Raw genomic sequence first — 15,037 nt, forward strand, 5'->3', positions numbered from 1 at the left:
TACTGTTTATTTGGCTTATGGAGATCCAGAAGAATTAGATTTTCATTTAAATTGATTACATATATAGACAGATAGTTGATTGTGATGTATTTAATTGATTTCCCAGTTTGTCCTATTTAAAGCAGTTCTGTGTGTCTGTGTTAACAGTTATGTAAATGTCCCACATTAAAGCAGGTTAGATGGTATCATAACTTACTGATAGGCCTGTCTGTGTCATTTTAAATGTAACCCTAATCCTTAAAAAATTGTTTTATTATCTGCACATGGCTGTCATTGTAAGTGTGCAATGCATTAGGCACTATAGTAACCAGCAGCAGTGGCGCCACGTGCTGGCTTTTGCAGAGTCCTACAGGAGTCATTGCGTACAGCTCTCGTGACTTGGAACAGTGTGTCAGTGTTGAAAAGCCACGTGCAAGGTTGAGATTTTGAGATTGGAACTAACGTAGAAAGCTTGAGTAGCAAAATATTAAAAAGTTATTCTCTGATGGCCCCGATGATAACACTTGACAGGTACTTAAAGCTGTGCACTCCTCTCTTTGTACGAGCAGTTTGTGAAGACTGCAGAGCCCTGCAACCCAGCCACCTGAGTGTATAGGGAGACCGTGCCCCTCATGGAGGAAGAGCAAGACCTACCAGAGCAACCGGTGAGTGCCTCCACTTCAGGCTGGCTGTAGAAAAGCTCATTTGAAGAGGTTTTGAACATTACTCAATTATATTTACAGAATCCAAGTTAGAAGTGGGACTAAAGAATAGATTGCTTAGCAGTTTCTCTCTGAGAGAGCAATGTTGTGTGCTCTTTTGTTTTGTTCTTGAGATGGAGTCTTGCTGTATGCATCCTCCGGTGTCCTCAAGCGTGTGCTCCTCTTACCTCCCCTCCCAGGTCAGAGTCACAGATGTGCACTTCCTTGTCTGGCGTGTTGCTTGGTTTTAAACTCAAACATGGCAGGGGTTCACTGAGGAGCAGAGACTGGCTTGACACTCATGAGCCAGCCCCCTGCCTCAAGCCTCCTGAGTGCTGAGATTACAGGAGTGTGCCACCTTTTCAGCCTATGGGATTTTAAGTGAGTTCTGACCTTCCAGACTCAGAAGTTTTACATCATGAACCAACTTTATTTCTTTGAGATAAAATCCCTGTTTGTGTCTAGGTTGGCCTTAAACAACAGGCAATCCTCCTGCCTTTGCCTCTGGGTGCTCAGGGTACAGCCATGTGCTACCACAATCGACTGTCCAGTTGACCTGAGACTTAGAAACACAACTATCAGACCACTTGTGATTATCTCTGAAAAGTCCCAGTGAATGAGAGGGGTTTGAAACAGCTACAAAGAAGTGTGCTGTGTACATGTTACTGTTAATTCAACAGTGACGTCAGGGAGGGATGAAGGCGTGGGCGTGGAAACTACAGGCCCGCGCTGCTTTAGTGTCAGCTCGCTTTAGTGTCAGCTCGTCAGCAGCATCCTAAAACTGAAGGCCTTAGAAAAGAACATGATGTTCCACAGTGATGGTGGCAGTTTAAACTCTTAGAATATGCATGGCTCAAAGGCTACACGGTACTAGAAAATTGACACAAACTCTTCAAAGCACCAGAGAATAACATCATTGCTTCAGGGATGCTCACTCTCTAAGTTGCAGTGAGCCCTCTTCTCATTTTCTTTCTCTCTCTTCCTTTCTTTCTTTCTTTCTTTCTTTCTTTCTTTCTGTGTGTGTTAGTTGTTTTCTTACTCGATTTTGTTTTCTTGTGTCTGGTACTAAAGATTGAACCCAGGGTCTTGCTCGCGCTAAGCAAGTGCTTTATCTCTGAGCTAGCCTTTGGGTATTTCATTTTCTTCTCATCAAACAGAGGCTGACAGGGTCAGAGGGAACGGGTCCTCTTTCTGTAGAGGATTGCTGCATTTGTAAGGTTGTTCCTGGTAACATTGCGAGGCTATTTGTAATTTGGTGGTTCCCTCTCACTGTTAGCTAAATGTGGCCTGCTAGTATTACTTGCCAGATGTACCTGTTTTTCCAAAAAATAAAAGAAGGTCTACCACTTTATTTCCTGTTTTGCCATGTTACACTATGAATAAAGAATGCTAGCTTTATGCCCCCATGTGTTTTAAGGGACAAAAAGTGCTTTAAATAGATGGGGCATTCCCTAAAGTAGATTTCTGGTGAGTAGAAAACAGGAATCAGTATATACTCTGTGTGTGTGTGTGTGTGTGTGTGTGTGTGTGTGTGTGTGTGTGTGTGTTTGTGTCTCATGTAATTGGGTGTAGCATCTTGTCCCCATCAAATCCCTGAAATGAGCCCACAGTTTAGAAATGGTCATGCACAGTGTACAGTAGGGGAGTATGTCCTAAAGCAGCCCCCCCAGCTGTGCTCCTTAGTCTACCCTGAAATTCATGTACGCCATCCTCTCCTGCTGTGCTGATCCAGTAGCCTCTTTGTGCTTTTCACATTGAATGTTGTTTCCCTCTTCTCCGTTTTCTATCTTTGTTCTTGTCAGAATGGCCTTTCTCAAAGTCAGAGTGGATTCTGCTATCTCGCAAATGCTCAAAGGCTCCCTGGTACCCTCAAGATAGACTGGAGCTCCCTAATCCAATCCTTGAGGGTGGACTAGGCTGCTCTTCACTGTCGCAGCTCTGTGTCTTGCTACTCCTGGGCACAGTGAATTTTCAAAACATTGAATTTCATGTTCTTTATTATCATTGAACCCTTTTTATGCCTGATTTTTTTTTTTTCGGTACAAATTAGCTTTCCCCGACTCTCATACAAATTCCTCCCATTTATCTAACTAAATTATTCCATTTATCAGGTTTCATCTTAGACTAATCATTTTCAAATGTTTTTTGTTTGTTTTTAGACAGGCTGTTTATATCCTTGGCTGTCCTTGGAACTCTCTATGTAGGCCAAGACCTCTGTTCTCCTACAGTGCTAAGCCACCACACTGGGGTTCTCAATTGAGTTAAAATCATAGGGTACTATTTAACTATTTAACTGCTAACTGGTGGGTAAACAAGAGCTGAAAATTTTTCTCTTGTAAAATTATGGCAGGCAGCTGGGACATGCCTGTAATCCCAGCACTCGGGGAGGCAGAGGCTGGGACATGCCTATAATCCCAGCACTCGGGGAGGCAGAGGCAGGCATATCTCTGTGAATTCAAGGGCAGCCTGGCCTACAAAGTGAGTTCCAGGACAGCCAGGGCTACACAAAGAAACTCTGTTTCAAACAACAACAAAAACAAACAGCCGGGTGTGCTGATGCTCACCTTTAATCCCAGCACTCAGGAGGCAGAGGCAGGCAGATATCTGAATTTGAGGCCAGCCTGGTTTACAAACCCTGTCTCAAAAACCCAAACAAAACAAAACAAGACAAAATAAGAATTATGGCAGACAGTAAACTGCAGTTGAATTTTTCTTATTTAAAACAGTTTCTATTCAAAACACTGTTTTCCTTATTACTTGGTCTACATCTCTTTCCCCCAGTTTTATAATGGGGTTAGAGTCTTTGTCAGAGTCTGCATGTCACTTAGGAGTTCTTCAACTTCTTGGTCATCTTATTGTAAGTAACTATTACCACATAAAAGTGTCACATTTTTTGTGTAATGACATTTACTTTAGGTCTAATCAAAACAAAATGAAACATTAACATTTTGGTTAATATACAGTCAACCATTTCTACCAGGTGTTAGTCTGTGAATTCAACCAACTGAGGGTAAACATAACGGGCAAAAAATAGTTTTTAGTACACATTTTGTGTAGATATTCTCATTTCCTAAATAATGCAGCATTACAACTATTCACATAGCATTTATATTGTATTAGAATTGTAAGTAGTTTAGAGATGGCTTAAGTACATGAGAACTGTGTGTGCTGATATAAAGGATTTGATTGTACAGATTTGGGTGTCAGGGTTTCTGGAGCCGGCCTCCCTGAGACACTGAGAGACAGCTGTGTTCGAACAACTGGGGTTTCAGAGTCAGATTACTGATTTTTTTCATGTGCTGATCTTTGCAGGTGAAAAAAGCCAAGATGCAGGAACCAGGAGAACAAACTTTAAGGTATCCGTGGAACTGGGCTGCTTCTTCATCATGTGTTTTAGCTTACCACTTGCTGACTAGTGCAGGGCTCCCTTCGTGTTGACCACTGCCTCTGGTTCTTACCGTCACCTTTACATTTAGAAATTACTTGGTTTCAGAGTGAAATTTCTCTTTAAAATACGATTGATTAAACTCCAAGCCAGAGACTAGTTTGGACAACATAGCAAGACCCTGTCTCAGCAACCACGCAACCCCTTCTCTAATGTACACGCAGATCTTTTGTTGTTGTTACGCCTTCCTTATTAGAAAAATGTGCTGGGTTCATTTTATATATCAGGCATTTATGGAGAAACTTGAAAATGAAAAAATGATATATTCTTCAGTCAAATTGAAATAAGGAAAACACAAAGAATTTGGCATTAATTATGAGTTGAGTATGCAATGCCCTAGATGTTTGTCCCACTCCTTTAGAAAGGAGCTGGGTTTTCCCACATCTCATGTTTTGTCTCCTACACCATCATGATTGCCATTTTTCCAGAGTTTTACCTCCTTCCGGTTGTCCACTAGCCACCTGAGCCAGTTCCTATCATTGCCAACTCATGAGTGCCAAGAACGCTGTTTTTACCACCACGTAAAGCATCCCAGATCCTTTCCCCTGGAGCTGCCACGCTGCCCGTTCTTTCAGTTTAAAGTTTTAGCATATTTTATTTATCACGCACTGACCTTTCTCTCAAAAAGGATTTCCGTTTCTCTCTTAATGCTGGTTAAGTTAAAAGAGCTACTACGATAGTCAGTTCCTTGGAAGTGTTAGCTTTTTTCATTTTCCAATGGTATGCTCACCAGCAAATGTATGTCCTTGCATGAACCCAATGGTGCACCTATTGTATGCATGTCTCCAGTCTACCTGCCAGCCAGCCACAGCTTTGCTTAAACCCAGATCCCTGTCACCATAACTCTGTAATAGAATAGCACTAATTGTTTTTTTGTTGTTGTTTTTTGTTTTTTGTTTTGGTTTTTCGAGACAGGGTTTCTCTGTGTAGACTTGGCCATCCTGGACTCACTTTGTAGACCAGGCTGGCCTTGAACTCACAGCGATCCGCCTGCCTCTGCCTCCCGAGAATAGCACTAATTGTACTGGCTCATTTTAGCTTCCACTCAGGGTTACATCTCCAGCAGACACATAGGTGTGTCTGATTTCCTGGTGTCTAAAATCTTCTTAATTCTTCTTCCTTTTCGTCTTTGCCTCCAGTCCTCTTCCTTTTCTCTTCACTTCCCACTATTTTTATTCACTCAGCTAAGGAACTTGCTACCTAATCAAAGACAAGTTTGAGACATTAAAAAAGAGGCATGTTGCTTCTCACCAAATGCCTAGTGGATACTTTGTTTCCTTTTCCTGGGAAGTCAGTTCTCCTGTGCTAAAGAACCTGTTAACTGTCTTTTCTGTGGTCCTTGTTTTCTTCTTTGCTAAGTTTTAAATCTATTGCTAAGATCCTTAACATAAAATTTGCAACTTACTCCCTTTTTCTTTGACAGAGTCTTACTGTGTGGGCCATGCTGGCCTTTAACTTATGACCCTTAGCTTTTTGACCACTGGAAGTTAAAGACTTGAACCACTATGCCCAGCCTTCGACCTTCCATACTAGGGGGATTGAATCCAGGGCCTTGTGTGTGCTAGGAGGAGCTCTATCACTGACCTGGATCCCACAGCCTTAAAACATCCTTAAAAGTACCACTGAGCAGCTGTGTGTACGTGAGCCTGTGCTCTGTCGACTCCTCCAACAGAGGAGGAGACAGAGGAGATAAACTTGTATTGTCTTCCACAGTGAGACTTCATACCTGCTAAAATCATCTGGTCTACTTTCTGTTTTTGTGAGATCAGTCTGTCGGATTGACTATTCTAACACCTTCGTGTAAAGGACTATACAGTTATGTATATAGTCAAAAAAGACATACTACATATATGGTCTTTTTAAAATTTAGCAATAATGTTCTCAAGGTGTGTCACTATAGCATGCATCAGAATTTTCTTTTTGTTGTTTTGTTTGTTTGTTTTTTGAGGAAGAGTTTCTCTGTGTAGCCCCGGTTATCCTGGAACTCCCTCTGTAGACCATCAGGCTGGCCTGGCACTTACAGAGATCTGCCTGCCTCTGCCTCCCTGAGTGCTGGGATTACAGGCATGCACCACAGTGCCTGGCTAATATATTAGAGGTTAGCTTCAGAGGTCATATGAGAGCTCTAAATATTGCTGTATAGAAACTACTTTTACCTCCGATTAGACATTTTTATCCTCAGACGTAGAGCCTCTGGCACATAAGTAACCTTCGCCTCTACCTAGGGGAGAAAGAGTAAAGCAGGCAACATAAATGTGGTACATGTCTGAAAACAGGAAATAGAATAGCTGTGGTTACTGTGTGCTTGCTGTGTCTTGACTTGTCTATTTTGTTTGTTTATTTTTTGTTTTGTTTGGTTTGGTTTGGTTTTTTGAGACAGGGTTTCTCTGTGTAGCCTTGGCTGTCCTGCACTCACTTTGTAGACCAGGCTGGCCTTGAACTTACAGTGATCCGCCTGCCTCTGCTGGGATTAGAGGTGCACACTACCACACCCCTGGCAAATGGACCGGTTTTAAAGGTTCAGAACTCCTCCTTGGGAACAAGCATATCTCATCTTTAAAAAACATCTTCAAATTATGATTTGTAGCTGATGATGACCCACGCTGTCTAGTTAGGCACCTCCCTGCTTAGTTTGTTATGTTCTGAACCGAAGTAACGGATACACAGAATGGCGTGGAAGTCAGTACTGTAGCTTTCTAAATCACCAGAAGAATAGATTTCAGACACGTTTACCACAAGAAATAAGCATGTGAGGCGGTGGGTTTGTTACCTAGCTTGGTTTATCATATTTGAAAAGCAACAGCACTGTGTTAGATATTCAGGGTTGTTGGCTTTGTTTGTTTGTTTGTTTGGTTTTGGGACAGGGTTTCTCTGTGTAACAGCCCTGGCTGTCCTGGACTCGCTTTATAGACCAGGCTGGTCTTGAACTCACAGAAATCCTCTTACCTCTGCCTCCCGAGTGCTGGGACTACCATGCCTGGCTGTTCAGAGTTGTTCCCCCCCCATCCCCCAACAGGGTTTCTCTGTGTAGCCCTGGCTGTCCTGGACTGACTTTGTAAATCAGGCTGGCCTCACACTCACAGTGATCCGCCTGCCTCTGCCTCCCGAGCTCAGGGCTGCCTGAGTGAACGATATCAGAGAACAGTGAGTTGAAGGTTCTAGCTCTCCTTCGTTCAGCGTGCTTGCTAAAAACTAAGACTAGGAGCTCGTCTAGCTCTGCTTCTTACTGGGATAGCCTAGGAGGAGATGGGCTGAGCTTCTTGTTCACAGTTATAGGAACTCGTGCAGAGCTAACGGATGTTCACTTTGGTTCTCCTAGTCAAGTAAACAACCCAGATGTCAGCGAGCAGAAGCCTGAGACATCCAGCCTTGCATCAAATCTTAGCATGTCAGAGGAAAGTAAGTACCATATTTTACGCCCGGGGGATGTGGTGTGCCTGTCAGCAAGCGATGTTCTTCTTGTATATTTGGGTCTTACGCGGCATCTGGGCTTTCCGGAACACAGCTGGAAGGCCCTCACCCCTTGTTCATGTGTGTACTGTAATAAGCATCATTGACATACCAGCTGAGTACATGTCTCATGGATCGGCTCATCCAAGGAGTCAGTGATTTTATTTTTGGTTGGAAGTTGAGCTTCTAAAAGTAGTAGCATTTTACTGAAAATCAAAAAAGGCTAGTGGGGCTAGTGCCTGACTGTCCCTCAGGGATTAAAGCGAAACTTAAAACCGAGCAATCCTATCGATCTTGAAAGCTCCTTCTGCTTTCTTCATCCTAAACCTCAGCCCTGATTTCACTCAGCTCTCCCTCTTGTGGTAAGTGTGTACAGATAACTGAGCAGCACCGGGGAGCAGTACTTAGCTGGGTAGCCCCTAGTCCTAACAGTGCTCTGGGTGAGAGCTCAGGCTGTTGGGGAAGTCTGCTCGTCTCTGGTGAGCTTTTCCTTTTAGTTCACATCTCTCAGAGCACCTTTCCTCATGCTTAACCGTTGTCTTCGCAAATAAACGCTCCACACAAGCAGCTCCCTCAGTACACCGTTGATCTCCAGCCCTCGTGTCTGTGCCCATACTGTCTTGCTTTCCTCCTTGTGAGAACAGAAGGGTATTCTTGTCTTGTCAAATGTAAGTCGTTTTGTTTGCGTTCTCTCCCCTCGCCGGTCGTCCCCAAGACTTGGTGTGATGATTACCTCCCCTCCACTCCTGCACTCCTGTACTCAAACATTCTGGTTTGTTGTTTGCTTGTTTTTCGAGACAGGTTTCTCTGTGTAGCCCTGGCTGTCCTGGACTTGCTCTGTAGACCAGGCTGGCCTCGAACTCACAGCGATCCGCCTGCCTCTGCCTCCCAAGTGCTGAGAGCAAAGGTGTGCGCCATCATGCCCGGCTTCAACACATTCTTCTTAATTCTTCTTGTCATAAAGAGATGTGCTCTGCTATCTGCCGTCTGTAGAAGGCAGCAAAAGCTCTCTTTGCTCCACATCTTTATGATCTACAGATTTCCTCTGTGCTCTATGACACGTCAGAGTCTCTGAAGAGAATTGCCTTCGCTTGCTTTCCTCTTCAGCTGGTTGACTTAGCTTCTCCTGTGTCGCTCCTCGTGAAACTGCTCTCCCGGTCCTCAGTTGCTGCCATACTGCCAATTCTCATAGATGTTTCTTTCTCCTCACAGTCTCCCTCCCAACATGTCTCCTCTCACTTTTCTTCCTTAGTGACCCCTCTCCAGCTGTACTTGAATGTTGGAGGCTTCTGGTTTGGCTTCTAGGCTGACATCCTCTTTGGTGATCCTTCCATACATCGTATTACGTTATTCTAAATGTCACATGCTAGTAACTAAATCCCAAATTAATTAACCAACTAATTATTTAAAAACAGGGCTTCTCTACGTAGCCCTAGCAGGCCTAGAACTTGTTAGACCAAGCTGGTCTTGAACTCACAGAGTTGCTCCTGCCTCTGCCTCCTGAGTTCCGGGATTAAAAGCAAGGAGCATCATGCCCAAATCCCACATTTTTATTTCCAGTGTGATTTCTCTTATTTTATTTGTGTATCCAACTGCCTGTTTGAAATGTCTAGTTAGTATCTGAGTTTGTTTGTTTGTTGAGACAGGGTTTCTCTACATAGCCCTGGCTGTCCCTGGACTCACTTTGTAGACCAGGCTAGCCTTGAACTCACAGAGATCCGCCTGCCTCTGCCTCCTGAGTGCTGGGATAACAGGCATGAGCCACCACTCCTGGCTCTAGTTAGTGTCTGAAAGCAAAGTCATATGAAATATGTAAGAAGCTTTTGTTTCTTTTAACTAACCAGATCTTCTCCCAAACATGCCCATCCTGTCCGGAAGTCATCCTGTCTTCCCTGTTCCATACACCTGAGCTGATGTGGATACGGTGCTGATCGTACCTCCACTCTGCCTCATGCTCACTGCTGTCACTCTACTGCAGGACAATATACTACTTTTTAAACCCCTGCCTTTGTGATCCGTCACTGTTTCCAGATACTGCCAAACTCCAGGTTTAGCCTGTCGTTGGAGGAGAGGTAGATAAAGGTTTGAGTGCCTGTCAATGGAGAGGAAACCATCTTGCAGAATTTGAATGACCCTACCCCTCATGTTCCCTGATGGATAAGAAGTTCACATCTAATTGAGATCACTTTAATTTCTGTCAATCTGCATATAAGAGATCTTAAAGCTTTTAGTATTCTTTTCAAGACCTCAGACAATGGCATCAGACAAGCTCTTTGTAATAAACTCACAGGTGCTAGCTTGTCTTTCTCTTGGGTGTGAATTGGCCCCTCATGTTCTCCTGACGGTTCCTCTCTGTGTGAGTTACTCTCCAGGGAGCCTGACAGGCAGCGGGGAGACGCCTGTCTTCATTCCCTCTGGGCAGCAGAGCATCTCCTCTTGTGATGTTGAAGGAGGTCTGAACAGTCCAGGAGTGTGGTCCACGCACTTACGGTGCAGCTCTGTGTATAGCGAACTGAAGCGGAGCTGATGAGTGGCCTTCAGCACCTGTGCCATTTATCCCAGTTGTGGCCACGAGGGCCAAGCTTTCGTAGCAGCCTTTCCAGGTAAACGACGGAGGGCACGAGGACACCAGGTGGAAAAGTGCTCTGTTACATGGCTCTCGAAGCATCTGCTTGGCTTACAGCCGTTACTGTAAAGCGGACGGTGACAGTACAGAGCCTGCTCCTGTCTGTGCTCCTGGGGAATCTGCAGAGCAATAGCAATGGTTTCCAAGTGAGATTGGGCACCTACACCAAACCTGTGTCTCAAGTCAGCCCCGGGCTTCCCACTGACACTAGAGTACGCACTCAGGGTTTAGAGACGTCAGAGAAGCATCATCTGATTTCTTAGATATGGGTTTGCTTTCCTGAGCATGGCTGAGAGCCTAGGGGGTCAGCTTCATAGAGAGTTGAGGTCAGTGACGGCAAAGTGGATTAGTCGGTTTATCTTCAGATCTTTTCTGTGTCTATCCACCCCCTCCATCCTGTCTTGCTTCTGTTACTGCCTAGTAAACTCTACAAACAAGTCTGTAAACACAGAATAGTGTTGTCTGCTACACAGTCTTTGAAACTTCTTGGCATCTAGTCTGTGTGTTACTCACTTTGAAAGACTATATAGTAAGATACGTAAGTTTTCCATTTAATTTTTTAAATGTTCTAACTTTTTTACCTGACAATATCTTTCTTTCAGTTATGACATGCACCGATTACATCCCTCGCTCATCCAGTGATTATACCTCACAAATGTATTCTGCAAAGTAAGTTGAATAATTATTTCCAAACTTCTCTCTAGGCTCATTACAAATTTAATATTTCACTTTTCTCACCTCCCTTGTTCTCTGCCTTTACTCCAATTTTTATTACATCTAAATATACACTAACATCCTTTTAAAACTCGGGTGGTTGCTGGAATAGATTACTGTTACATTGGAACTGACTCTAATTGAGTAGGCACTCAGCATGTAGGGTACTTCCCAAAAGCATGTTAGCGGTCTGATCATTTCTTTTCTCTACATTGACATATGGGTCAGAAAAAAAAAAAAAAAAAAAAGCTCACCATTGCTCCAGATTGGCAACCACAAACAGCTGGGCTTGAAGGGAGACGGGTGGAACGGGTTGAAGTTACAAAGAGATCCATCTTAGGCCTTCACAGTGTAAGGTCAGTGCTTATGACCGACTAGGTTAGTCATTTGTAAGTTGAATAGCGTGCAGAACAGTGTTTATACCAAGTTGCAGTTTTATTAATGGAGGGTGGACATATATCCATGCACAGACACAACCTGCACTCACTAAACCAGCGTGTTCTTAGCACTTGCAAATGCAGATTCAGGAAGAAATTGATAGCAGAGGCGAGAGACTCCTGTGAGGCTATTATGAAAGGAAAATGCGATTTTTTCCCCCTTGTTGTACCATTTACTTAAGCCTTTAGTTAAATAAACTAAAGTTAAAATAAATAAATAAACTAAGGTTTCCCACATTCTGATGTTAACGTTAATGTCTTCTTGGGCCCGTTGTTCCCTTCTGGGGAGAGAGTGACACTGTCTTTATGAAGCGTTACGGGGAGATTTTACATGCCCCAGGAGTGTTCACGCTTTGGACATGTGACATTACATTGTCATCTACAAACGTACTAGGCCTCATTCAGAGCTCCTTTGGGGTGAATTCAGCCTGCCGGCCACAGACTGGGCACACCTAGATTAGACACCACATGTAGAATACATGTCAGCCCTGCAAGCTCTCTGCTGTCCTACTAGTACCGCGTTACTTAGTTTGGAAGACTAAAGCGTGAGGTGACATATCCCCTCACTGCATCTGTGAAGCCTTCTGACTGTGCCCTGGTGGTGGTCTGTAAAGGCGTGGGAGAGGAGACTGTGCTCTTTGCACTACCTGGAAATTGACTGTTTTGAGGCACTGCTCTTTCAAAGTAATTTCATGTGACTTGAGTAGCACCTGTTTAAATTATTTTCCAGGCTTGGATCTGGCTAATAAAGTCTCCGAGAGTCTGTTAGAACATGAGAGTGTTATATACACCAAATTCATCCCTAACATTCGCACAGGTGCTACATCCAGACACTTTATTCAGGTGCCTTTTGCCTGCCTTTTCACCGCCTCACCACGTACTGAAACATTGCCTTAAAATCCCTGTTTAACCGGACCTCCTTTTCCTTTTCCGGCCTTCTAATCCACTTTAGAAAGCAGCGTGACATTAACCTTTATGAAAGGCCAGCTCTGCTCTTGCCATTCTGTGATGGGAGTGTTGTTTGGGTCTGTCTGAACCCTAGCCTGGCACGTGAGGCCATGCTTCTGTCTTTCTTCTTTTTGCATGCGCCTTTCTTTCTCAGTGTGCCTCTCTTAGGACGTGTACAAGTCTTTCTCGTGGGTCCTGAAGCCTCCCTCTCCTTCCTGCGTGCCTGTGCTTCACCCCCTCCCGGAGCACTGTCTATCTCTATAGCTTCCCTGATGGGTCCACGTGCTCCTTCCTCCCAGCCTTCCCTTATGGTCTGCTTCTTCCACAGGTGGCTTTTGTGGGGGGGGTTGCTTTGGGGGGGGTGTCTTTTCCTTTGTTTAGACCTAACCCTTCCACCCCATATTTATTAAGACTTTTATGATACATAATAGCACGGATTCATGCAATGTAATATGCCAAATGAAATAAGTAGAAGTTATGCATAGGGTATAGTAGAGTGGGTAGACTACCAAGTCAGCAGCCAGGGTGAAGGTGTCCCTGGCGCTCCCTGGTGTGGCTGCCACCAACCAGCTGCAGTGTGCTAAAGCTTAAAGTGACTTCCATGGTCTGTTAGCCGAGATGGCTCCTGCCTCACAGATGAGATGAGGATATTGGAGGACACCTCTATTCCCTGGCTTTCTGTTTTCTTGAGACAGAGCTTCTCTGTGTAGCCCTGACTGTCCTCACTCTGAGGACCAGGCTGGCTTTGAACTCACAAAGATTCTCCCATTGTTCTAATGTGTTGCTTTTGTTTTGTTTTCTGAGACGGAATCTTAAGTAGCCCAAGCTGGCCTCAGACTCACTACATAGTTATGGACGACTGAATTCACTCTGTGTTGAACAATGGCCTTGAACTCCTGATCCTCCTGTCCCCCCAAGTCCTGCGGTAACAGACTTGCACCACAGTGCCTGGTTTATGTGGTGCTAAGAATGAAATGCAAGTGCTCTTGCCAACTATGTCCCCAGCCCAGAGTTTAGTTAGTACCCAAACAGAGGGCATAAATAAGGAATCCTTGTATCTCATTTAGGGATTTGCCTGTAACACCGTTATTTGTAGGGCAATAGCTAGAACTTTGGAAGATGTTTGAAACTATTTGATTTTCTATAAAATTACTCCTTGGAAAGATTGATAATAGAACCTGAACCGCACAAAACATGTGTTTTCTGGCCATAATAAAAGTTATTTTAGCTGGGTGTGATGCTGCACGCCTGTAATCCCAGCATTCAGAGAGGCAGAGGCAGGCGGATCGCTGTGAGTTCAAGGCCAGCCTGGTCTACAAAGTGAGCTCAGGACAGCCAAGGCTACACAGAGAGACCCTGTCTCAGAATACCGTTGAAAGATGCTTGTCTCATTCCTGGATTCTTTGCTTTAATGATATGAACTGCTTTGCCCATTTTCATTTACTAAAATGAGCCACATATGGAAGTTTTCATCTTGATTTTCCTAGACCTTACGCACATATCCTCTCAGTTCCTGTTTCGGAAACTGCTTACCCTGGGCAGACTCAGTACCAGACGCTGCAGCAGTCTCAGCCCTACGCTGTCTACCCTCAGGCAACTCAAACCTACGGACTACCTCCTTTCGGTAAGCTGCCCTGATGTGAGCAGTTCTTAAGCATGTTCTCGTTAACCGGAAACTTGTGTCCATCCTCAGAAAGCAAGCATGGCTCAAGAGGAAGGTACATTGATTGCCCTTTACACACTCACTAAGTGTGTGCTGGAAGTTGTGTTTGCAGTTTTCCATAACTATTTCATTACTCACCAAACTTTGATTGTCTTCAAGCCCTTTATTCTGAAACTCTGGTCGTCCCCCCAGATGCTGCGATTTGAGCTCAGGCCCTCCCAGTCACACTAGGCTCTCCGACAGTTGCTACATTAGGTCCTGCTGGCTCTCTCCTGGCTGTGTAGCCAGTGCCAGCCTGGAAGTCTCAGTGCTCCTGCCTCAGCTTCCTTACGTCTAGGATCGCAGATGTGCGCCACACCCAGCTGGAAGCTTAGAGTCATTGTTTGGGAAACTGAGGAATTACCATTGACTTGACTGAGATAGTGGCACGCTAACCTAAACAAAATAAGTGTATGTTTAGGTGACCAATTTCTGCTAAAACCAAGTAGTCTAAATATTCAGATAGAATCACAGTAGGTTTTCGTTTTGTTGTTTATCTTTGTTGTTTATTTGTTTGTTTTGGCTAACCCTGCCACTCCTTCCCTAAGCTGGATCAAATGTTATGATGACCCAAAAGTGCTTTTAGAATGGAAGCTATCTGAGGTCATATTTACAGGGAGTTGTTTTCATTTGTTTTATTTATCTTTAATATAAACTGTAAATCAAAATGATTTACTGGAAGTTAGTTTAAGGTTATTTGAACATTTAATATCCATGGCAATTTTTTACATATATATATATAAGTTGATATATATGCACAGTATGCCGTATTGCTCCTCTGTTTTTAGCCCTGGTTTTAAAAATTATTTAATATTAATTAATTTGATTTAATATATTAAAGTTATGTTTTGGGGGAGGCCCAGGTTCAGTCACCAGCACCCACAGTCCTTGGCTTCTGTCACTCTAGTTTTAGAGGGTTTAGCTGCCCTCTTCTAACCTCCTTGGGCACCGTGCAGGCATGCAGATACATGAGCAGATAAAAATACTCCTGCACACAAATAAATCTAAAAAAAAATTTCCTAGTGAAAAATATTC

The 15,037-nt window shown here is 43.9% G+C and overlaps 1 protein-coding gene across 2 annotated transcripts in view; it reads left to right on the forward strand.

The window, feature by feature from the left end:
* Positions 1-579: 579 nt before the first annotated feature.
* The window catches only part of Eya3 (EYA transcriptional coactivator and phosphatase 3), a 65,793-nt gene continuing 51,335 nt past the window's right edge, over positions 580-15,037 (forward strand). The window contains exons 1-5 of one of the 2 annotated variants that reach the window (XM_051171728.1): positions 580-644; positions 3,993-4,036; positions 7,445-7,524; positions 10,804-10,870; positions 13,788-13,924. In XM_051171728.1, coding sequence (XP_051027685.1) covers positions 612-644; positions 3,993-4,036; positions 7,445-7,524; positions 10,804-10,870; positions 13,788-13,924 — 361 coding nt within the window. In that variant the 5' untranslated portion in view covers positions 580-611. The remainder of the gene's footprint in view (positions 645-3,992; positions 4,037-7,444; positions 7,525-10,803; positions 10,871-13,787; positions 13,925-15,037) is intronic. The other variant, XM_051171730.1, reaches the window with a different exon arrangement.

Source organism: Acomys russatus, chromosome 29 (genome assembly GCF_903995435.1).
Source record: "Acomys russatus chromosome 29, mAcoRus1.1, whole genome shotgun sequence".
Classification (NCBI taxonomy): Eukaryota; Metazoa; Chordata; class Mammalia; order Rodentia; family Muridae; genus Acomys; species Acomys russatus.